This window comes from Acipenser ruthenus, chromosome 25 (genome assembly GCF_902713425.1).
Source record: "Acipenser ruthenus chromosome 25, fAciRut3.2 maternal haplotype, whole genome shotgun sequence".
Classification (NCBI taxonomy): domain Eukaryota; kingdom Metazoa; phylum Chordata; class Actinopteri; order Acipenseriformes; family Acipenseridae; genus Acipenser; species Acipenser ruthenus.
In genome coordinates, this window is record NC_081213.1 from 16,625,816 (window position 1) to 16,649,634 (window position 23,819).

Below are 23,819 nucleotides of genomic sequence, written 5' to 3' on the forward strand. Positions count from 1 at the left end.
GTTTGTACCTACTTTGTTATTTCCTTGATCTGCAGGGTGTACATTTTCCTTGTTTTGTGTGGCTGATTTTCTCAAATGTTATTAGTTGAGAAGTGCCTGACAACTTTTTAACCAGAAAAATACATATTTTTTTGCAATTTAAGTCATCCAGAATCCAGGACTTGTTTTCCATCACATCACGCTTTTTTAATATATTAATATTGCATCTTAGCATTGTATGCTTATCACATACAAGAAAAAGACAACACATGCACCTGCACTGCCAGCTTCAATTTCTACAACACAAACTTTAAATGAAACAATATGAAAAAACCTATAAGCCTTGCACCCTGTAGACTTATGAGCATATATCATACAGCATAATTCTATTTGAAATGCATATTTGACAATAGTTAAAAAGTTAACCAACATTTAGCAATTTAAAAGGTAATCTAACACCCCTGCATGTGTCATAAAACACTTATTCATCTGAAAATTACCTGTGTCAAGAGCTACCAGGTGGTCTAGACTCCCTCTCATATCTCACCACTCACCTACGTCACTGCGCTGGCTGTTTTTGTCACTGGGCAGGCGAGCATATGCAGTGTAATGCCCCCCAATCATTCCACCATAGTGATTAATCACACCATACAAGTCATAGATGGGAGGCTGAGTGTCGTCCTTCTGGTCATTACAGAAGTTGCTCAGGTCCAGGCTTCTGCAGGAATAAAAACAATTGAGAACGGTTTGTAATAAACTCAACACTCCTTAGTTATCACTGCAGTTCTGAATAAAACTAGAACTTATGTATTATTTTTTTTATTATACCCAGTTAATCTTGTTTTTTTCTGGGGGGGGGGGGGGGGGGGGGGCGGCGGCAGCAACGACTTTAGCTAAGTAAATTAAGCTAAGAAGCAGGGAGGAAGATGTCAACTTGATTTACTGCTTCCCAATTAGAGGTATTGCTGGAACAGCAGAACTCGGTCACTTTACAGTTCTAGAAAGCCTATGGTAGAATGCCTTACAGTTTTAGTGTTTATGATGTATTTTTGGCGTGTTGGTTTTTAAAATAAGTTCCAACCTGCAAGCATAACTACAATTGATTCCTTGATTCCAGGGGATGTCCCACAGCCACCACCATCATTGCTTCTTGTCTGTCTTTGTTGATTACAAACTCTATTCTGTCCGCCTTCATGCTGTATAAACCTTTGATTGGTTGAGACTATTGAAATCTAGACAGACAGCAGGTAGCGGTTACTTGGCTTATTATTACCTATATAGATGTAGGAGTATAACATAATAGAGCACAAAGACAGTTGGATTCAGATTTAAGACAAACCCAAGTTCATCTTGTAAGCCCTCTTACCTGACAGGGAAGTCAACCATGTCATTGATTTTGTCCCTCCAGATGAAACTGCGGAAGGAGAACCGCTTGAGCTGGATGATCAGGACGTTCGGAAGCCTCCAGAGCATAAGCTGCTTAGACGCCTCTCTGTGCTGCTTGCACTTGGGGCAATACCTGAGGAAACAAGGCACAGACCTAAATCATCACTGACATTTTAAAACGGTGCTGCAATCCACCAACACTGTTTATGAAACACCTGCTCAAAGACCCTCTTAAAACAGCAAATAAAAAATTATGATAAGCCAATCAAAAACTGGTAATGTTACAAAACTATTTGTGTGTATTATTCTTTAAAGAGCTATTTTGTCTTTCAGCATACTGAATAAACTAAACTAAACCATGCTCCCTACCATGCCTCTTCGGGTGCGAGCACCTCAGGCCTGGTGAAGAGGTTGAGGCAGTGCTCCAGGGTGAAGTGTCCTGCCCTGGCTGCCTCGCTGGCTGAGCCTGGGTCCTCCACATACTCCAGCTCCTTTGACTCTATGAGCACATACTCCTTGCTCCGCTCATTATTCTTCCACACCAGGACCAGAGAAGAGTCTTCAGGTATATCCAACACTGCATCGCCTGAAAGAAAGCCATTCATCTCAATACATACACTTTACTGCATACACTTTAGTTTACTTCTACTTAATGTTTGACTTTGTACTACAACATAGATTTAAATGACAAATGCACTGCTTATACTGTAGTAATCACTCTTACTTATCCACCAAATGGGAGAGAGGGTTGAGAGGTTGAGTTTACGAGTGAGAGGAGAGGAATGAGCACCATTGTTCACTAAAAGCTAAAAACCGCTTTGAACCGCAACTGTTTCATTATATCCTGTAAACCCGGCAGCTCAGAGCTACAATATGTATATAAATCCTGTTCACCTGCGGGACGTATCAACTTCAACCTCCGTCTCAATCTCCTGCCTGTCACTCAGCAGCGAATGCACGCACCAACACGGCAGACGACTACTCTATTATTATTTATTTCTTAGCAGACACCCTTATCCAGGGCGACTTACAATTGTTACAAGATATCACATTATTTTTACATAGTTACCCATTTATACAGTTGGGTTTTTACTGGAGCAATCTAGGTAAAGTACCTTGCTCAAGGGTACAGCAGCAGTGTCCCCCACCTGGGATTGAACCAACGACCCTCAAGTCAAGAGTCCAGAGCCCTAACCACTACTCCACACTGCTGCCCTACTCTGTCACAAACATTAATACCCTGCATCTGTCTAAACAAGCGATTTAGGGGAGCTCCCTAATGAAAGCTGAATCTCAAAACAATAATATAGTACAGGAATTGTTACAGCTGTGTATAATGATATTTAAAACAAGATTAATTTACCCGCCTTTTTACATATCAGCCCTTACTCTGGTCCCACGGCAGTCGGATTACGCGACAGTTTACTGTACTTTTACATTCATAGGTTTTAATATATCTTTTTTATTAGTGTAATGAGTGTCTTTATAAAGATTTGTAACCGCATACATGCTTGTTTGTTTTGATTACTGTACTGGTGATTGGGGGACACTTTGAATGTCAGGTTATTGTGTGGGAGTTTATAGTGTCCATCGCAGACTGCGGGTGAATCACGTTAACACAAACACACCCAATCGAAGCGGTGGCAAATGTATTACAAAATGACCCCATTACCAACTGCTATCACTTCTTTTGAACAAAAAAGTGGAAGAATGTCTTGCATTATGAGAAGTCACTAAAAGATGTCCATTTAAAACAGATGTGACTGTAAACAGAATCCAAAACATAAAAGTAATTTAGTAACTGCACCCCAAGGCCAAACTGAAAACACATAACGTGAGCCAAGACTACAGTAAATAGCCTAACAATTTACAAAATATACATGTGCACTGTTTTTAAGTTGTAAATATATGTATGGATATTTTATGGTGGCAAACTATGAAAGATGATTTTGCAAATGTGATTTTATATATGAAAAAAACATTTCACCTTTGTCCTCAAGTTTTTCCTCATTCTTCGCTGAATCAATGACAGCGATGTAGAACTGTGATGCACCACTGGCTAGTGACTCTGTAGGCTTCTGGTAACCTGGGACTGCAGCTGAAAGTTGAGGGAAGGGGAGGCAGAGAAAGGAAAAAGCGTAACTAAAATATGTTTTAACATTTAGAAAGAAATATTGTTTTATTGATTTTTTTTTCCAGTACCGGTACAGCACAAGGTTAAGTACAGAGCATTAGAAAACAGTAAGCTAATTAGGTTGTAGTATGACATGCCATACACTACTTTACCCGAGAGTTGTTTTATTTGTAACTGTTCAGTTTTTATTGTTCTTTTCTGAATGCTTTAACAATACGCACACACCGTCAGCAAATGAGATAGCTTTCATTTTAATAACCTCAATTCACCATTGAATGATTTTCATGTCATGTATGAATATGATCCCTCCAATATTTATTTAGTGGTAGTGTAAACATAAGTCTTAAAATTGTACTTTACTTAAACTGCATTCTCTTATGACTAGTAAACTGACATTTGCCGAAATTGCAACAACTTTAGGTCCAATTGGAATCCCAAATAAAACGCACAGGCTCAATCATGAGATACGAGTTGCTGAAAAAGTGCCACTGGCAGCACAGGAGGATTTACAAAAACATTTTACCCCTACTGGCACTGCTAATGAGAAAAGGTAAAATTAGCCAGCACTGTAACGCAGTAGTGCCCAGCATGTTTCACATTAAACAGATTTTAAAGCAACACCCTACCTTCAGGTTTCACCGCTTTCTCACAGGACGTTTCCTTCTGGCAGCCAGCTTGTTCCTGGGACTCACGTGATTGACTGGAATACCCAGAGTCAACAGTGAGGGTGGAATTGTTATCCCTCTTTGAGTCCCCTGCAGCCTGGCAGATGTCTGGTTCCGGGGACTGCATAACCTTTTCATGCTCCTTGGTCTGATCCAGACAGCCCTCTCTACAGCAGCCGTCTGGTATCTCAGGGACCTGCGGGGGCAGATCTGCTCTGCACTGGCTCAGCTCCGGGGACAATTTGCCAGACTGGATTGGGGGCTGAAACACATTCAGAGAGTACCTGCAGAGAAAGTGAGGGCAACAGGATCAGAATGAATTCATTCCACTATGTGAAGCATGTTTCACTCCAACTGCTTGAGTATTTGATGATGTCTTGGTTTCCACAGTAGGAGTCATCATTTTTCCAAACACACAATCATTATTAAAAAAAAAAACTTTACAAAGGCCATATTAAAATCGTACAACATTGAGGAGATGAATGTGTTCTACTGAAGTGGTGGTCTTCTGCAGACCACAACAAGATTAATTGCTGAACTGAATACACAGTCAATGTGAAAGATGCAAAGAAGTTGCAACTTAGTTGTCTTACTCATCTTGATGGGCATAAAATGCTACAAATTGATCTTGCTGTACAGTTGTAGACCTAAACACTGCAAGTACATCAATATGACTAAATAAATAAATAAATAAATAAAAACCAGATACCTAGAGTACCCTTCCAACAGCTGGGCAAGGCGAGAGTATGTTAACCGAGACTCAGGGACGCTGATCAGGAACGGACGGCCAATGTTTTCAACATGTGGCTTGCAGTGATTTTTGTGATTAGGCCAGTGGGTCCTCTGACAAGCCCTGAAAGGGAAAATCAATAAATTAAATAAAATAAATAAATAAATACAAATATAAATATAAATGCTGTAAATCAAATCTTAAATTGATCGAATGTTTAAACCTTTCCTATAAATGTACGTTTAACTAACATATTTCAATAAATATAGTTTTATTCTATAGGGCTGTTTTAACGTTTAAAACTTCCACGAGTAAAAACAACAGGTGCATTTTAAGTAAAACAATGTTACATACAGCAAGTTACCAAGTACTGGATATCAAGCTGGAATCCCCTCCCTAACTTACGTGTTGCAGTACCCAACGCGGTAGCAGCGAGTGCAGCGTTTCACCTTCTCGTCCTCCGCCTGCGGGTGTTTCTGACAAGCAGCACACTTACTGATGGAGATGCAGGGGACCTGGGGCCTCTGAAGAGAGAGAACAGACTTCACAAAAAGAAGAGCCCTCTCAGCTCTACTTTCCAGGTCTGGGTTCATTCTGGGGGGTTCGAACAATATGCTACGATAGATTGTGCTTTCACCTTTATTTCAGTTATTTTGCATTAACTTGTTTTCTGTAATATTTAAATGGCCATCATTTCTGGGAAATATTTCAGAACAAAAGCCCAGACTGAGCCTTTAATTGTCTCATGCATATTCAAACTTTCAATGCTGATATCTCAAAACTATAAATTACAATGTTCTAGTAAGAGGAATATACATACATCTAAAATCTTAACTCATGATAAGAAGGTCATTATGTACCTGTTGGACCTGTAGAATAAGCACTTTCTCTTTAGCCAGATCCTTGGACAGTACTTCAAAACAGAAGAGAGTGTCTGAGGGAGAAACTGCATCCAGCGAGTGAGAGGGAAGGAACGCACGGTGGAATCGACTATTAATGACCTGCAAGACAGACAATTAATTCCATCACTGGACTTTATGCACCAAAAATAAATCAATAATTTCTTAAAACTAGGAAAGACAGGAGATATTTTTGGTGACTACTAGGAAAGATTTATAACCATAAATAAAATAAATAAAAATACAGGTTTCCAGTGCTTCAGATACTTTTAGGTCAGCAGTAATTGCTGTCTGAAATTGATAAGCAGTGGTAGTTTTAATTTGCTGTCAAATTGTAGTACCACATTTTCAAGAATTAACAGTAAAAAAATGAAACTATTGCCCTTTCAGTATGAACATTGTAAGTGTCACTACCTAAACTTTCTTTTGTAAAGGTATCATGCTTGTAAACCTGACAATGCACCTGTAAATGCATATCTGTTATAATGGAGAAAGTGTCAGCAGGAGTTGGGAGGTTGCAGTATCAATCTTACCTCAGTAAGCCTCAGGTTCTCCAGTTTAACCCTCACACTCTTGGAGATGGACTCAAGCACTTCAGTCGTGCTGGAATTCTCCTTGCTGACACTCATCAGAAACTGACAAATGGAACCAAAATTCAATTTTTATATGATACACAATCACCAATCTCTCTTAACACAAAAGAATACCGTGCTAATATTAAAACAAACATCTGTGGAATTTGTAACATTATTTGAACAATGCCATTACAAAAGGTTCTACTTTTTTTAGTCACTGTACGTTAACTACATTACAATTTTTTGTTATTGTTCAAAATATTATGTACAAATAAGACAATAGTATTTTCTGTTTTTAGAAAAATATATAAAAATGAACTTAATTCCAAATGCAGATTTGTTTACCATCAAAAATAATTGATGCATGAACTCATCACGTCACCTCACCTTAATTGGCTTCTTATGAGGTTCCTTGCCAAAGTAAAAGACCGTCAGCACCTTTTGTTTTTGAGGCAATGGAACTGGCAGGTACAGGAAAGGGTCAAATGTAATGGACACCTAGAATTACGAACACAGAAACACACATTTTTATAATTGGGGTACCAACACCTTGTATCATGAAGTGGCTAAAATATCTAACTACTGTACATATGCATTCCAATTTTATTTTAAACTCTTTGGGCAATATGTCGGACTGATTTTTGAAAACATCAGAAAAGTAGGGAACTCTCCATAACAATCCCAACGCTTTTTCATTTCCATTTTAAAAATAAACTAGTTTTACCTTAGAGCATACAGGGCAGACCAGTTTAGATTTGTACTGGCCCTGGAACAAATCCACTATGAAGGAATCATTCCTCATTTTATGCCGCTGCCAGGCCTCTTCTGCCACAACCTAATTAAAAACCACATGGAAATATAATAGATCACACTTAAAAGCGTAATATTGTACAGATCATTAGTATAACACAAGCATGTCAGTGAAATTCATCATTTGGCTAGAAAAACATCATTAGTAACATGTAAAATGGTAAGTTTGTCATAGTGGCAGACATATTTTATACCGTCAGATTGATACAGTTGCTCTCTCTGAAGAAAATCCTTAGCAGGTTTTATTAGAACAGGACAAGGGGTTCTTTAGGTAAATGGAAAAATGTGAGTGTGACAGCCAGCCAGCCTCTATAAACCCCCACATTATAACTGGGCAAGGCGTTCACTATGTACATGTAAAACTCTACAGTGCTGCAGGTATGCATTCGCAACAGGAGACAAAAATCAAAACAGCCGATGAAATCTCATAGCTGGAGAGTATATGCTCTTACCTCATCTTGTCTCCCGTCCGAATCCACAGTCTCTGTATACGGTTTATTCTGGATCCTGTTCAGGTCCTCGTGAAGCCCATCTAATAAGAATGCCATGAATTCCTGGGCGTCATGCTGTGCGTATCCTGTGAACTGGCTGGCCTTACTTGCCACAATAGCCTGCAAGACATAGCAGGTCCTTACAAATAGCCATACCTCCTCCCAAATATCATTCAAAAGGAATGTTACAGACCGACATGCATTTGTAGAACAGAGTGATCCTTTCAGTTTCTCAATACCAGATGTGACAATGGAAGTAACTGAAGCTGTGCATACTGACTATAGTTAGATCAGGCATCGCTATGGTGGTTTTGTTACAAGCTTCATGACATTTCTACTTATCTTTGACTTTTCCTGGATTAAAACCACAAAATACAAGTAGATATTCCACTCCAATCTACATGATCAGAAATGTATATTTTATGATCGAGGGATTACCTTTAATTTAGAGGGCTGAAAGGCATGGTGGGTTCCCTTCCAAAGAGACCGCAGCAACACTGCAAACCCAATGGCTAGACGGCCTCCAGTCCCCAGGGGGTTACTGCAATTTAGCTCAGTTTCAAAAGCTCGATCTGTATATGATGAAAATAAAAAATAAACCTATAAATCTACAATATACATATTTCCAGCACTGGTGAGACTCCTCCACATACTTAAAACGTGGTCACTATAATACAAACAAGCATATTGCAGCTTCCGAGAGACTGAACTATCATGAAACATGAGAAACAGACAATAGAACAGGTTAGCTCAAATGAATGAAGTACCCCTTAAGGCTCGGCTTGACTAACCATGGAAGTAATCACGTAGCTCGCGAGTGTTGGAAAGGGACTGGATAACGCTGTTCATGAAGCAGGTATTCCCGAGATTGACCAGTCCTGTGAATCCGGGCAGACACACCACCTTCTCTTCCACCTCCTCGAGGTGCTCGCTGCCCACTGGAGAGTGGCTCATCGGGGGCACCATGCAGGTCGGCTTGGGCTGGAAACCACCAGACACGCACAAGGTGAGCAAGTTTGCCAGATTAACATGTATTCTTCTTATTGTTTAAATTACAGATTGGATAATGATTTGATCAATAGCCAACATGTTTTAGCACCAATAACAGAGACCACACTAGTGTGATTATAATGTAATGATTTTTCTTTACCTGACAATCATAAAAGGACAGAATAATAGAACACTAGTTTGTACTGTAAGAGGGGGGACTTTAAATATCACTAAGCCAAACTGAGTCACATTCTTTGTGGATTATATCTGCTTGACTAGACACGGGTCAATTGACTTACTGATGTTACAAGGGGTTCCTGTTTAATCGGCACACCATCCTCAGTGCGTGATTTTTCTTTCTCAGCAGACCTTGGTTCCTCTTTGCTTGGCAGTGTGTGCTGGCTACTCCCAGGCTGGGTCTTTTCAAGAGAAGCAGGTCCTGTAGACAAAGCCACCTTGGCGCCACCCACTGCACCTTGAAAGGGGGAGAAAAAAAAGCTTGTGCTTAGAAGCATTTAAACTTTAGATTTTGCACCAGGTATCAATGGACGTGCAAGACGACTGCTGGAGTGCTCTGTGATTAAAGTCAAGTGACATGTTGGACACAGGTTATGAAGATGCAGAAAACCACCTTTACCCTTTATATATATTTTCTCAAAAAGTTCCCTTTATGTTGCATCAGTTTTTAATTTAGAAATCAGTGATTTGTAGTAGATAAGTAATACTATGTAACTAGTGAGTTACCAGAGCAGAAGTAGAATGAGCAAATAAATCTATGGAAACATTTATTTTTATTAAACAGTATATTACTGAGGAAACAAATCCAAAAATACATTCCTGTGAAAAAATAAAAATAAACCCTTATGGTTTGTTTTTTCTTTCTTTTCAAGAAAGAACAGCTGCCCCAAATGCATTAAGGAGAATGGAAACATAAATAAAGTTCAGGTATTATAAGCAAGAAAACAATACACTGCACAGATCTACAAGGAGAAGGAATGCAAACTATCCTGTATGTAGTTTACAAAATAGATCAGAGTACAGAAACCTGGTATAAATGATTTAGACAATGACAGAGAAAATGAGCGTCTTACTGTTAATAGCCGCAATAGTTCTGACACTACAACAATTACATAAAATAAATCTGACCATTTTAGATCTTTCGAAACGTACTCGTGCCTCGGGGAGTATCTTCAATGACTTGTCTTGGTATAGAACAAAGCAATAATAGAGGTCAGCCTGCCACTTTTCACATTACATTTTGGGGGATATACTTGGTCATGGTCTCAAAAAAATTTACATATATTTTAAGATTCTTGAAGCTCCATCTCTGGGTTTGAAATCGTATTATTGCAACAAAACATTACCGAGAACTGATTATTGGTCTTGTCTAATACATGAGATATTGAAAGGGCATTCAATATTTTTCATTTTTAATTAGTGGAGTTACTTCATACTTTATATAATATTGCATATTGAACTATTTTGAAGTAAAGTAAGACGAGCCACACTAACTGGGGAGAGGTAGGTGCAAAAAACTGAACGTGTATAATTCAATAACTTTTAATTCACAACTATGATGAACCTTTTAATCGGGGCTTGTACCTTTAAGAGGGAAAACAAATCAGTGGGGTCAGCAGAGAGAGACAGGGAGAAAGTGTGTGCACACACAGAACTACCAGTGTAGGCAGTGTTTTAATTATAAAAAGTATTCATTCTATCAATCTATTCATGTGGGGATTTATGTGACAGAATTGCAAGTTAATGAAATAAAACGTGATTCATTTTCAAGTTCAAATCATATTGGTTCCAACGTTCATTATATTTGGGCATAATATCATGATCAATCCTTTTTTTTCATAAATCATGTACAGTACTTATACGACCGGTATTTACACTGAACACTTCAAAAACTGAAATAAGTCATTGCTTTGGACTAATGAATTATGCAGAGACGCCCAAACTCAAATCAAAGCACATTGCTATTCAGGTAGCAGCCGCTGTAAATGCGTTTTGTTTTTTTAGACAGTTTACATCCGGCCGCAGCACTCAGTTAAGAACCTTAAGGTTGCATACTTTTTTATGAAACCATTTCTCAGATAAAATGCTGATGTGCGAAATAGCCAAGGAAAAAATAATTCATATTAGTGCATAATCAGAGTGTCTTTTACTGTAATTTGTGTCTGAATATTTGTCCCAACAGGTTTAGCTATACTTTTCAAAATTAGACAGTAGGGAACTCTACAAACAATCAACTATTAAATAAAAATAAGTGCAGTGCCTCAACGCACAAGAGCTTGATGTCTTAGTGCGCGGACCCTCTGCACGGCTGGATTTCTGCAGCTCCAGTCCCACCTCTCCAGCAAGTGTCAATATTAGCCCAGTGTGTTTGGGGTGTCCTACGGTTGGGAAGGGAATAAAACGGGGAGAAATTAGCCAAAAAATAAAAAGAAGAACATTAGACAGACATGAGTGCAGGGGAAGGCAATCTTTAACATCTTTAGCTGCTCAGTTAGATGTTAATTTTAGCTAAGGCAAGTGGAAGCCATGCAGCAGACCTTGTGTTGCTGGAGCCTCCAGCCCTCCCCATCTCTGACTGTGCCTCTTCTTCAATGTGATATCGAGTCGGGATGGGGTGAAAGAATAGGCACACTGCTCAGGGTGTATAAGATTCCTAGGGAGACAAAAATATTTATTAAATTGGTTATTGTCTTTCAAGAGTTTTACAGGGTGGATAAACAGATGAGCAAAATTGTATTCAAAAATGTTGTTTGTGGGTGATTAGTAGGGGTGTATATCTAAAAAAATATATCATGATATTTTAGATGTTCAAGGCAATATACGATATACTTAATCTGATAAAGTTTTTATATATATATATATATATATATATATATATATATATATATATATATATATACACACACACATATATATAGATAAGATTATTATTTTTTTTTTAATATGTATTTTGATACTGTCAGCAGTATCAAGTTTTAGTCTTGTCCGTTTATTTCTAACCAGCACTCAGGTTTTCCGTCACTGAGTAATTTAGACACTATGTGGCGTAAAATGTATTTCGGTTGAGTACAATGCAACATTACCTTGAAGTCATGAGTACTTTCAATAAATACTGTACTTTCTTAATGCTAACTTATGCATGAACTACAGCCTTACATTTTAACTGTAATGTTACTTTGAACTACTGTACAAAAACTTGATCTTACAATAAAAACTTTCCTTTCAATATTTTCCACCTGAAAAAAATCCAGGAATGTCTTTCACAGCCATTTAGTCCTGCCTTAATAATATTACAGTCTGGGAAGTTGCTACTCTCGATGTAGTTAGCTAGTACTGTGTTCACCAAGTCTCCTCCCATCGTCATTAAACATTACCACTAATAACAACAATACCGGTATATCGCCCAACCCTAGAGATTAGGTGGGTGTATTTATTTGAAATAGTCATCACTGATTGTCCCTGTAGTGTATTTACACCAGATACTAAGATGGGCCTTCTAGTGCTCTTTAATGCCTAAGTGCGGCCATACAACACTGTCAAGATTAAAATTCTCAGAAACTCCAGCAATGCAATCTTCCAATTAAATTGATTTAAATTTGAAATACTACTTAAAAATAAATAAGTACATCCCCCCCCCCCCCCCCCCAAAAGTTTGGTGATGTTTTTCAATATTTCACTCACAGCTACATAAACATTTCACATAACCAGTATATGCTCACCTGAGTTTCACCTGCCATTTAAAGACTGTGTTTGGTCCACAGCTTGAATGAAACCGCAAAAAATTCTGATCACTAAGAAAAAAAGAATATACAAACATACATTGGTTTTTAATTTGCATCACACCAATGCCATTCCTTTTGGAAGAAAAAACAAAAAGCCACTGTAGATTAAGATCATAACCTGAAGCGACAGATCGCCAGAACTTTGGTCCAGTTCACTCAAATGTTTTCTTGTAAAAATGTTAAGTATTACACGCCATCTCTCCTGCATAACAGTGGTGTTTTTCTTGAGAACAAATTTGCTTCTAAAAGAACACATATTTCAGTAAATCCCTACAAATATGACACACCAGATGAATCCTGGAGCAGTGCAGTCACAGGGAACGCTATGGCAGCATCCATTACCTGGTCTGAAAGATGATTGTGAAGTCCTGCTCTCGAAACAGCACCTTCACCGTCTCCTTGCAGATCCCTTTCAGGTACACGCTCACCACCACAAGGTCATTGCCTTTCTCATACGAGTCGTTCTTCACAAACGTCAAGTTCACCATTGGCTCCAGGACTGCGGGGTACGGCAGAAAAAAATAAACCCATATATTATTTTAAAAACGTATTAACTACTTATAATACGTATTTCTATTATTATTATTATTATTATTATTATCAATAATAATAATAATAATAATAATAATAATAATAATAATAATAACACTTTACTGCCTAGGGTAATTTCACATACCTACTTCATGCATATTTCATATCTCAGTCAAATACATTGGACACTGGGCAGCAGCAAAGGGTTAAAGTGATGTACTTTACTGTACAAGGGATGAAGAAATATTTCAGGATGAGTCAAATCCAGAAGCTCAATAAAGTGGGAGCACTGTACACACAACACGACATAGAATATCTGCTTACTTTCAGGTTGCTCTTCCAAAGCGTCCTCTTTTGACTCGTCCACTTTTTCAGATTCTCCTTCCATTGTAGAAATTGAATCTTTAGAGGGCATTGATTGTTCTCCAGCATCTAAATGGACAGTTTCAGCCTCCTGAACCTCTGGAGTCCCTTTCCCAACCTCAGATTCAGAGTCTCCCCTGTCATTCCTACACATGTCGGGTTCCACATCTCCAACCAATTGTTCCTTCATCTCACTTTCCCCATTCCTGGAGCCCAGAGTGGAAGAAGGGTCCTGCGAAGCTGCACGGAGAACTTTCTCCTCCATCATCTCTGCCTTTAACACAAGATAAACATGGGATGTAAGAAACATACTTGTTCTCTGCAAAAGGTATCACCACCTCAGTACAATTAAAAAGTAGGTCACCTCGACCTATATCCACAGCATCTGTGTCTCATTTTGTGTTTTCAAAAAAAACCTTGAGATTTATTCCTGATTTAACCCTTTGCGGTCCATGTATTCAGCGTGTCTCAGGCACGTCAGGTCCAATTTATTTTCACATGCGCAGTTTATTTTAGATGCGCTGTTTAAAAGTATTTTTTTTTCACAGTAAAACAGGTTTAAAAGGCACTGTATATCAACAGGACACTCAGTTGAGACCTTCACCACGCAATACTGGAAACCCCAGTCCCACTTGCAGCCAATTCACTTTGAATATCTTTGGCAGTCAATCTCAGATTGCTATTAACCTTCCTCACAATTCTTCTGCTTGTTCTTGGTGAAAAAACCTTCTTTCTTCCAGACCGAGGGAGCTTTGTGACAGTACCATGAGTCTTGTACTTCTTGATAATAGAAACAATAGCTGACATTGGGATACTCAAATGCGTGTATCTTTCTCCAGCTTTATGACAATAAATAATTTTCTGCCTAAGGTCTTCAGATAGCTCTTTACTTTTTTACCATATTGACTTATTGGTAATGACAGCAATCATCCTATGCTTAACCCTTTTATACTCTCTAAGAATGTTCACCTACAATCCAGCATTTTCTAGACTTTTCTAGAATGACTTTCTGCATTACCATACTGAAATTTCTAGCACCTTGTAGACAATACTATCATAGCATCAAAGGGTATGAATTAGCATTTTTTGAGTTTTGCAAAAACAATGCTGAAATAAATAACTGTAGGCATATTTTTCCTCATCCACAAAAGCATGCTTCAAAAGATTTTTCCTAAATTTCTAGAAATTATAAATTTCAATTGCAGTATGTAAACTTTTGACTACAACTGTGTGTAATTTTTAAATTTTATATATATATATATATATATATATATATATATATATATATATTAGGAACAAACAGGGATGCGATGCTGCAGACTAAGGTCGCCATCACCAGCTATCTGCACGTCAACATGTACATGAAGAACCTAATCTTGTTACCTCTGCAGGTTTACATTCAGCGGTTTTCTCCACCAGAGACTCTTTGCCGCTCCTCTTGTATTTACTCCTCCCGTTGCAGTGGGCTGAGTTTCCAGCCTCCGGGGCACTCTCGTTTTTGTCATTCCCCAATACCTTTGCAGGTGTGTCTCTCTCAGGGTCCTTAGAATCTTTTGTGCGGATTATACGCTTTGCGCTGGGCTCCGCTTGTGCCTCTATATTTTTCCCAGCTGTCTTTGTAGTCCCACTGCCCTTTGATCCTGGCTCACACACTTGTGATGGTTTAGTTTTTATTGCACGTTTCATTCCCCGGTCTTTGGGTCTCTTCTGTTCCTTCGGCTCCGATGGCACAGGGGCACTCTCTTCTTCCTCCACTTTTTCAACCTTCAAAGATCCCTCTTTTCCATTTTCTGTCTGCAAGATCACAGGGTCTTTATTCTTCTTGTCCTGCCAAAACAATTTTTGAATAAGTTACAGCTCTCCCCAGCTTTGAAGGTAAAACAGACTCAGAGCCATAATCAATATATTGTACCAAAATACGTATAGTATAAATGAATTCAGGACAGTAGTGGCTTAGCAATTTAACAAAAAAAATAAAAATAATGCTACAATTTACTTTCAACACAGCACAATAGTGAATTAACAAAATTCTTTAATGATCACATTGCAAAATAACCAGGGAGAATTGCAATATACTGAAGAGAAGCCTTTTCATAATCCTAAGAAAATCAGTAAATAAAAAGTCAATAAACTGCAAGAGCAAGTCTGCACAATGCCCTACTGTACCATCATAGAGGGCCAAGCATTGAAGGGGATCTTCTTCTGTAAAACCAGCTGCAACACGTTTCCTTTCTCTTTGTACTGAACTTTGCTGCAGGAACTCTCAATCTCTGCAAAGAAGTTGCAGCTCCACTGGCGTCCATCTAGAACCAAACACCAGATTTTACACTGCAACACCACAAGGGGGCACTTTCTCATTATGGAAAACAACCACCTTCTCTCAAGTGCAAAGGTAACTTATTTCATAGCTGGGTTTGCAGCCTTCAGCAGCACTAATCTTGACTAAAGTTAATAGTTTAGAGTTCAACATTTTTCCAATTGGTGAAATATTTTTTAAAGAGTTTAACACTGTAAAAATGCAAGTCAGTTATGGATGTTTGCTTAAGTGTTTATACATTAATAAGTGTACAGCGTAAGGCAATTTATTTTCAAATATACACAAATTATACACATGTAGTCTCATACAAATGTTACAGCAATTTCTATATGAATGTTCAAGTTTAGACAAGTTTATTCTTAAAGTTTAAACATTTAAGAAATCAAACTACATCTAACAATCCTAACCTTCGCTTCCTTATTTTGAAGTGGACAGTCTTTTGGAAATGAACCTGTCCACAGTATATTCTGGAAATTCAATGAATGATTTGCCACCGTGCTGCTGCAGGTTTTAATGGACGGGGCTCAGCGCCTTACCTGGAAACCGGACCTGACAGGCTGTGTCTGTAAATGCAGCATCTACATCTTCCACCTTCACAACCCCTTCTCCTGGTCTGAGCTTCACGATTATCTCATTGGAGTTTTGTTTCCAATCGAAGAAAACATCTGGAAGGAGAACAAACCAGATAAGATATGTTAAGAATGTATCATGGAGAAACTAAATCCCCTGGACCCAAAGCATTCCCCTCATAGCTGTCATGGTTGTGCGTTTCAGAACCACGGATAGTTGTAAACCAGCTGCTCCAGGGTAGGTATATTCCTAGTGTTCCCATCTGCAGAACACGCTTTCTCATATTCTCTTTGAAACCAAATGTAAAAGAAAGGAAAAACATTTTCCTGAAGACTACCTTTATATCATTTGTCCATTTTATACCAACAAAATGCAGAGGATCATTAAAATAGACAAAACCTGCCTACAGAAACAAATAAATAATAAAACAAAATACCCTTAGGCTACTGCTGATGTGAGACTAACTTCATACTTCAGTCATGTATTCAGTAAATTCAATAATCAAAGGTCATACCTTCTTGTAGGTTTCTCAGATTTCACCATGTGATTTCAAGTTATCAGTATCATGAAACAGTAAATGTAACTGTAATAAATGCACACAGATAAAGACAGATACAATTATGATACTCCTAGAGTCTTATCTCATCTCTAAAGAACTTGTGCTAAAGAACACTCTATTAAAGTGTCATCATATATTTGGATTAGAAGCGCTTTTCTAGACATGCAAGTGTAACGAATCCTGCAGGATAGAAAGGCATCGTCACAACTGTTCTTGTTGCTGGGGTTATGCGCCCCCAGAAGGAGGTATTAAATTAGTCTGACTTGAGGTTTTTTTTTGACAGTATAAGTAAGCACTGGAAACTGTACACATCAGCCAATGCAGAAATGACAACATACTCACCCTTACTTTAAAGTCTTCCAGTCACACAAAACAAGACTCTCACCTAAATGTCACAAGAGACTCTTATGTCCAATGCTGCAATGGAGGTAATGTCACTCCTGCTAGTTAAATGTGTTTGTACTCTAATGTAATGGTTTATTCCTCATTTGTATCACGGTCACTGTGTAAACTAACTTGCTTCTGCAGTGTGTGACAATACAATAGTAAAAAGGCCACGGTTTCAACACAGAAATACAAAATATAAACACAGTGATTGAATGATGCATTGCTGCAAAACCTAGCGAGGCAAAGCACAGTGCCCTTGAAAAAGCCCTTCTGATTCTAATTTCACAGGAGTGAAACCTACAGGGGCTAGTGTTTCAACAGCTCAGCATTCTGCAAAACCATTAGGAAGGCATTTAAACACACACACACACCGGACACGCCTACTGTCGCACTATGCACAAGGACAGATTTATAACGGATTTATAACTACCACAATTTCACAAATTTGCATCCCATCCATCAAATATACATTTTAACACAAAGGCTACTAAACTCCAGGGATGTGCATTTTGGTACATTTTTATGAACGTTTAAACTCTATAGCATGTAGTTGTTTAAAAAATCTCTGTCTGTGTATAGATATACATATAAACACAGACACACTTTTTTCTTTGTTATATATACTAACAGTAGACCATTCTCATGACAACGAGACAGGATTCTAAGCACTGTTTGTTGCCTCCTTCTACATGTGTTTTAATATTTTTCTGCATTCCAATAACAGCAACAGCATCGGCATTTTAAGCGAAGATTCTTTAGAAACTGTACATCCGTGCATAGATTTTTTTGGTTTTTTTGCCCAGCAGCTCTCGCACACAGTACATCTTGCCGTCTCTAAGCCACGAATACTTCATCTCCCATTCAAAATTATAAGAATGTATTTTTCGTTTGCTTTTTGGTGCATTACTACTGCATGCAACTGCTTCGGTCACTGTAGTACACATAATCAGAAGTAGATGGCTGAGATGCAGATGAGCAATCTTCTTCATGAGAATCCCCTGAAGATGCTGACTGCTTAGCAAAAAAACTTCTGATTGACAACTGACTTGCTGTCAGTGTACACTCTGCACAAGGTATTAATTGTTATGCTTAACAAAAATATGTAAGGGCATCCCTGTTAAACTACTGTGGAAAATAACAAAAGCACAATGACAAGTTAGACGACTGCAAAAATGAAATGCGAGTTAAAGGATCAGGGATGAACAATTCATGGAATTTGTCAGCTCTGTTTGCAATAAAATTAAAAGGGATCAGTATTAGGCTCAGGCAAGATATGAAGGTAAAAGCAAAGATTGTTTTGCAATTAACAGCTTTTTCTGAGTTTAATTAAGAAACAGAGTCAGCTAAATTTGTCACCCGATTTAAAAATAACACGAAAACTTCAAGCCCTACTTTTTCCAAAGTACTTGCTGTATTTCTTAGCCATATGGTCCTCTGTTAATATGAGGCATAACATATTATTTTAAAATAAAATACAGTGCATGGTGGGATACTATGGTATTAATTTCCAATGTTCATTGCGCTGCTAGGAACTGTAACCTAACTACTCTAATAGTATTAGTGTATGTAAGCATTACACCCGACTAAACATGAAACGGTACTTCAGTGTGGACGCTAAAGTTTAAGCTGGAGTCATTAAAACGTTTTTGAGTACGGTTCTCGAGATCGGTTATGTAGTGTGGACAGGGCCTTAAAAGGAAATATCCTTAATATTGCTGGCAAAGCCAAATATTAGGCTTACTGCTGCCACCTACAGGACTGGAGTGTACCTGCAATCAATGCTGTTTTTTTTTTTGTTTTTTTTTAAATAAGTATTTTCAGTCATTGCTGCAGTGTAATAGATTACCATGAATATGCATCGTCCAGTGAACGCCAGACAAAATATTTTTCCATCCTAAAAAGTCCTCGTTTGGTCAGAGGTCAATGGTCGCCAACACATTTACTCCAGTGTGTATATATTTATTGCTTACATAGCCTGGCAACTATGAAGTCAGTACCTCAGCATACAGCTTTGTAAAACTAGAAATTGTAAGACCAAAAACAAACACAACAGTCCAAGCTCAGGAACCAGCAGCATACATTTTAAACCAGCAGAATTGCACCTTAATTGAAACCACTGATGACCGGTTTTTACCTAAAAATGTATATTCCACCAATCTTAGCTCAGAAAACATAAGAGGAAGAGGGATACATCTACATATTGAGACTTCTTGAGCCACAAATGTATTGAACGGTCCATCTCTGGTTACTGTATGCACATTGAAAATATCTACAACGCTACAGCTAAAATACTGGAGAACCTAGTTGTAAATATGCTTTTGGCAAATGCTTAATTTGCTTTCTGCCAAAAGGGATCCCTGTTATGCAAAGGACACATGAGGGAGAAGACAGCTTCCTACTTATTAAAACATGAACACATTTATTGGTCCATTAAAAGCAGCAAGGCCATACAAGGTTACGGCAAGGAAACAAAAGGCAGTTAGCACAGATACACAGGATATTGTTACTGGAAGCCGAGACCAAAACAAACAAAAAAAACCCCACCGAATTCAGAAACCTACCTTAAACCTTCGATATCAGGAGAATGAACCAGTTGTTAATTGTTTGTAACATAAATTCCCTGCCAGTTATTGAAAAAATAGCATTCATTATCATGAAAAAGCATGAACAAAATTGATCATATATACAGTACATGCAAAAAGTAAGTGTGACAAACTTCCACTTCTTCCAGTAAACAATATGCAACTGGAGAAGGGGCTATCTAGTTATCTGTAAAACTCTATGAAGTGTGACATTTAGGGGCCTCTCCAGCAGGGCACAGCATCTGCAATCTTGAAAGCGTACTCTCAGGACAAAACACTGATGCACAGGCATTGGCTGGCTCAGACCCACTGCCCCATGTCGAACAGCAAGGACACCAGACATGGAAACAAATTAAATGCAAAATGGAAAATAGCATTGTGATGCCCTTTTTTCATTTACAGATTTTGCTTAACCTCCAAGTATAGTATTATAGTAAAACCTTATGCATTAAGGGCCACTCCACAATTAAGATTGGATTTTCAGTGTTCTAATTTGCTCATTCACTTTGATGTTGGGTCATCTTCACTTGGGTGTTTTCTGCCCCATCGGTGGGGTAAATAAGACGATTGCTCATTATGTTGAATAAACAATCCTTCAATTACTTCTATCAGATACACTTAGTATGCGGCAGGTATTCTACCCAGCAATTTTCTATTGCTGGTTTGCAGAGGATTTTAGCTGCAACACTGTTAAATGGCAACATCCACAATTCTATTCAGATGGTTCAGACACATTTCTACTACTCTACAAGCAAAGCCTACAGATAGCTGCAAGTCAGAATACATGCATCAGGAGTTAGAAAAGCTTGTTTTTGCAGTTATGTTGACACACTGATAGCATTCCTGTTCAATTTAAATTCACACTAAGCTTTGTGAAAAAAAATTAAAAACACACACAAGTTGAGTTTAGTGCAAACCTACCCAAGAATATGCATGTGAAGCACTGAAGTCCACGCCATTAAAAGTGCAGTAGAAACACCAATCCATGCAAACACTTCACTCTGTCTTATAACTTACCATCAATATCTGTATCCTCATTTAATTCCTCTGATAAATCTTGAGAGTGAGGTAGCTCTAACAACCAAGAAAGGTAAATAAGTCAGCTTATTTAAGTTACAAAAAAATTGTCGGAGTAAAATCATGTTTGGAGTTGTCCACAGAGGGTTGTTGTAGTCGAGCGAAGCAAAATAGGGATTTATTAGAATAATGATCAGCACAGGTGTCCTTTTAAAAATATCCAACAGAATAGCCTAATACTATTCTACAATAACACACACAGGTAGAGTCCACTCTCAACTCAAATTAAAAAAAATATACAATACAAATCCATCATATTGCGTCATTCTAACTTGATGACTTCTTTGTTTTAACTGCAGACTGTATCCAGTTTTTAAATCCTCACACTGGTAGAAGGCAGAGAATTGGTGAACAAGAAAACAAAACAACAACAAGGAGGGCAGTATCGTAGAGAGACATAACAAAGACTAGGAAAAAAGAAAATATCTGATCCACCTTTGGGAATCTGTTTATGTACATAAATGTACTGCAACTTCATCCTATTCTTCTGCTTCACGCAGAGCCATCAGAGGATAATTTAAGGGCAAGGTCACCCGCCCACCCTTTTCTTAAGGACATATAGAGTCAGCTCTATATAGAGTTCAAGAAAATATCAAAATGAAGGACTCAGAATGTGTGTACACCGATTTGTGTTTGTTTTTCAAAATAAGACATTAAAGGTTGGTTTCACAGTCCCTGATAAGCACTTGTCTTGGACTACCTCACCTAAGTTAACATTAGATCAGTGCTAGTCGGGGTCTGTGAACCCAGCCAATCAACTAAACTGTTTAACTAGTTGACTGGAAGTGACAGTGTTTGATGTTATCTGAGGATCTCACAGATGGGCACAGACACTTGAGTTTCAAGCCCTGTGGCAGGATACTTAGTATTATATGTCTTCTCTAAAGTGCTGTATTTCCTTAGCCAGAGGATCCCAAGTTTAAAACAAAGGATCAAGTGAGTACACTATAGAAACTTGATAGAACTAACAACTAATTGTAAATAATATGAAATTTAAGTACACAATGTTAACAAAATAATTCCAGTAAATCTACAGCCATAACTTGATAGGGCTCACATTTCATATAAATACTTTGCATATTATGGTAAACAATGTATTTGATTTTGTGAATAGTATTTTTTTTCAAAGCCATTAGTGAAGAAAATGCATCTATTGCTCCTAATATTTCATTTGGCCTCTATTTCAAAACGCGGTTAAATTATGAAAACAAGTCAGGAAAAACGGCGGTTGGTTACTGGGAAGGCAAGCCAACATGCAAAGCTTCTGGGATTTTCCAAAATAAATAAATGTCAACATTTTGAATAATTTGTTCTTATTTTTCTTGCAATACATATTTTTAAAAAAAGATATGCTTAAGAACTGAGGAAAAGGAAGACAACAAATTAATTTTTCTGACACCCAGTTTAATTACATACCAGTTAACCTGGGTTTGCAACTTCACATTAAAGAAACCACAAACTCGATAAGCTGTTTGCTTTAAATAATAAACACTGTATTTCAAACTGTTGAGTTAATGCTATTGTTTGTACTGAATAATAAATACAGTACTTGGGCTGCACCAGTCTTGCTTGTGTGTTTCTCAGGGCCATTTTATACACAGTGTAACACCTGTAATTTGTTTTTTCTCATTTTTGTTTACCTAGCTAAACCTAACCCCAGGAGAGAACCCAGAGAATTAGTTCTGTAGTAAAAACAGCTCTGGTTGGATTTCATACCTTTTCTTGCCTCTCTGCTGACAGCTCTCTTTGCTTCTTTGCTCTCCTGGTTTGCCTTGTCTTTCTGCTTCTTTTCTCTTGAATTGTCCTCCAGGCCACGTCTTCTGCGCCCCCCAGCCTCAGCGGTGCTGGCCATCTTGAGCCGCTTGGTGGTCACGGACTGTCCGCTGCAACCGCTGATCGCGTCTGGCTCAGAGGTTTGTCGCTTTCTACCTGACACGGCTATTTTGGCGACTTTAAACAGCAGAACTCTCCCACAAGGAATGAAGGGCCTGAACAAAAAAGGGGACAGGGATAAAATTATAAAATGGCAACAAACCAAAGCAACACTGGAGCCATGTCCAGTTCATCCAAGCTGGCAAAGTAGGGGTCATTTAACAGGGCAGTTTTTGATAAACAATAAACCTGTAACGGAAAACATAACTTCCATACCAGCAAACCGTTTCACTTCATTAAGTAGAATTTGTTTTTTTAAATCTCCTACCCAATTCCAACCAAAATAATATTTCAGGTTACATCAAAAAAAATGTTCTTTCGTTATTTTGTATAACGGGAGGTCTTTTGTTATAGGTGATTTAGAAAAAAGCATGTTCGAGTCATGCGTTGGACTTTTGTTTTATATATTTCCCAAAAAGATCACCCCCACACCATTCTTATCTAAATGTTTGATTTTGTTTGTATTCATGGGCAATCATTCCATGGAAAAACGATTTTTGTAGTAAACAACATATCAGAGAAACAGTTTAAGTTAACGTTATTTAACAGTGGTTTTCAACCCTGGTCTTCAAGTTTGGGAAATTAAGCGCTGTTTATCCACAAGCGGCCAGTTAAAATGGGTCCTACCCTACAGCTACCTAAAAAAGGGCAAACTATTTAAGGTCCTGTATGTAAATGCTTAAATGTGACATAAGCCCCTTTCACACTGGCATGATCTACCCAGGTCAGAACCTACCCTGGCAGGACCCGGTGTCATGCGGGCCGGGTATGCGATTTCACACTGCTTTTGATAAAGCAGGGTTGACCTGGATGACAGATGCAAGTAAACAATATACATATCATTGCCCAGAAAGCAGCTTGTTACTGACGCTTCCATCCAAGCTTCTCTGGACTGAACTGTCGGCCCAAAAGTTGATTAGAGCAAATGTTTCTTCATCCCTGCTGCAATCTGGCTAGTGGTGTGTCTCAAGCAACAAAAATATGGCTAAACAGAATAAACAGAAATGCTCCTTGCAAAAGTGAAACCTTCACGCAGACGTGG

General features: G+C 38.2%; 1 protein-coding gene across 9 annotated transcripts in view; it reads right to left on the reverse strand.

Moving 5' to 3' along the window:
• LOC117413990 (ubiquitin carboxyl-terminal hydrolase 19-like) overlaps positions 1-23,819 on the reverse strand; it is a 33,985-nt gene that overhangs the window by 8,359 nt on the left and 1,807 nt on the right. For 3 of the 9 annotated variants that reach the window (XM_058999432.1, XM_058999427.1, XM_058999428.1), the window contains exons 2-26: positions 22,562-22,833; positions 20,786-20,842; positions 16,207-16,335; positions 15,520-15,656; positions 14,737-15,180; positions 13,315-13,627; positions 12,802-12,958; positions 12,397-12,468; positions 11,215-11,330; positions 10,948-11,055; positions 8,959-9,134; positions 8,461-8,650; positions 8,108-8,241; positions 7,631-7,789; positions 7,093-7,203; positions 6,756-6,866; positions 6,327-6,428; positions 5,755-5,895; positions 5,300-5,418; positions 4,874-5,017; positions 4,126-4,448; positions 3,353-3,463; positions 1,735-1,951; positions 1,346-1,498; positions 534-697 (exon numbers count right to left, since the gene is read on the reverse strand). In XM_058999432.1, the coding sequence (XP_058855415.1) occupies positions 534-697; positions 1,346-1,498; positions 1,735-1,951; positions 3,353-3,463; positions 4,126-4,448; positions 4,874-5,017; positions 5,300-5,418; positions 5,755-5,895; positions 6,327-6,428; positions 6,756-6,866; positions 7,093-7,203; positions 7,631-7,789; positions 8,108-8,241; positions 8,461-8,650; positions 8,959-9,134; positions 10,948-11,055; positions 11,215-11,330; positions 12,397-12,468; positions 12,802-12,958; positions 13,315-13,627; positions 14,737-15,180; positions 15,520-15,656; positions 16,207-16,335; positions 20,786-20,842; positions 22,562-22,697 (4,024 nt within the window). In that variant the 5' untranslated portion in view covers positions 22,698-22,833. The remainder of the gene's footprint in view (positions 1-533; positions 698-1,345; positions 1,499-1,734; positions 1,952-3,352; positions 3,464-4,125; positions 4,449-4,873; positions 5,018-5,299; positions 5,419-5,754; positions 5,896-6,326; positions 6,429-6,755; positions 6,867-7,092; positions 7,204-7,630; positions 7,790-8,107; positions 8,242-8,460; positions 8,651-8,958; positions 9,135-10,947; positions 11,056-11,214; positions 11,331-12,396; positions 12,469-12,801; positions 12,959-13,314; positions 13,628-14,736; positions 15,181-15,519; positions 15,657-16,206; positions 16,336-20,785; positions 20,843-22,561; positions 22,834-23,819) is intronic. The other 6 variants (XM_058999430.1, XM_058999434.1, XM_058999433.1 and 3 more) reach the window with 6 other exon arrangements.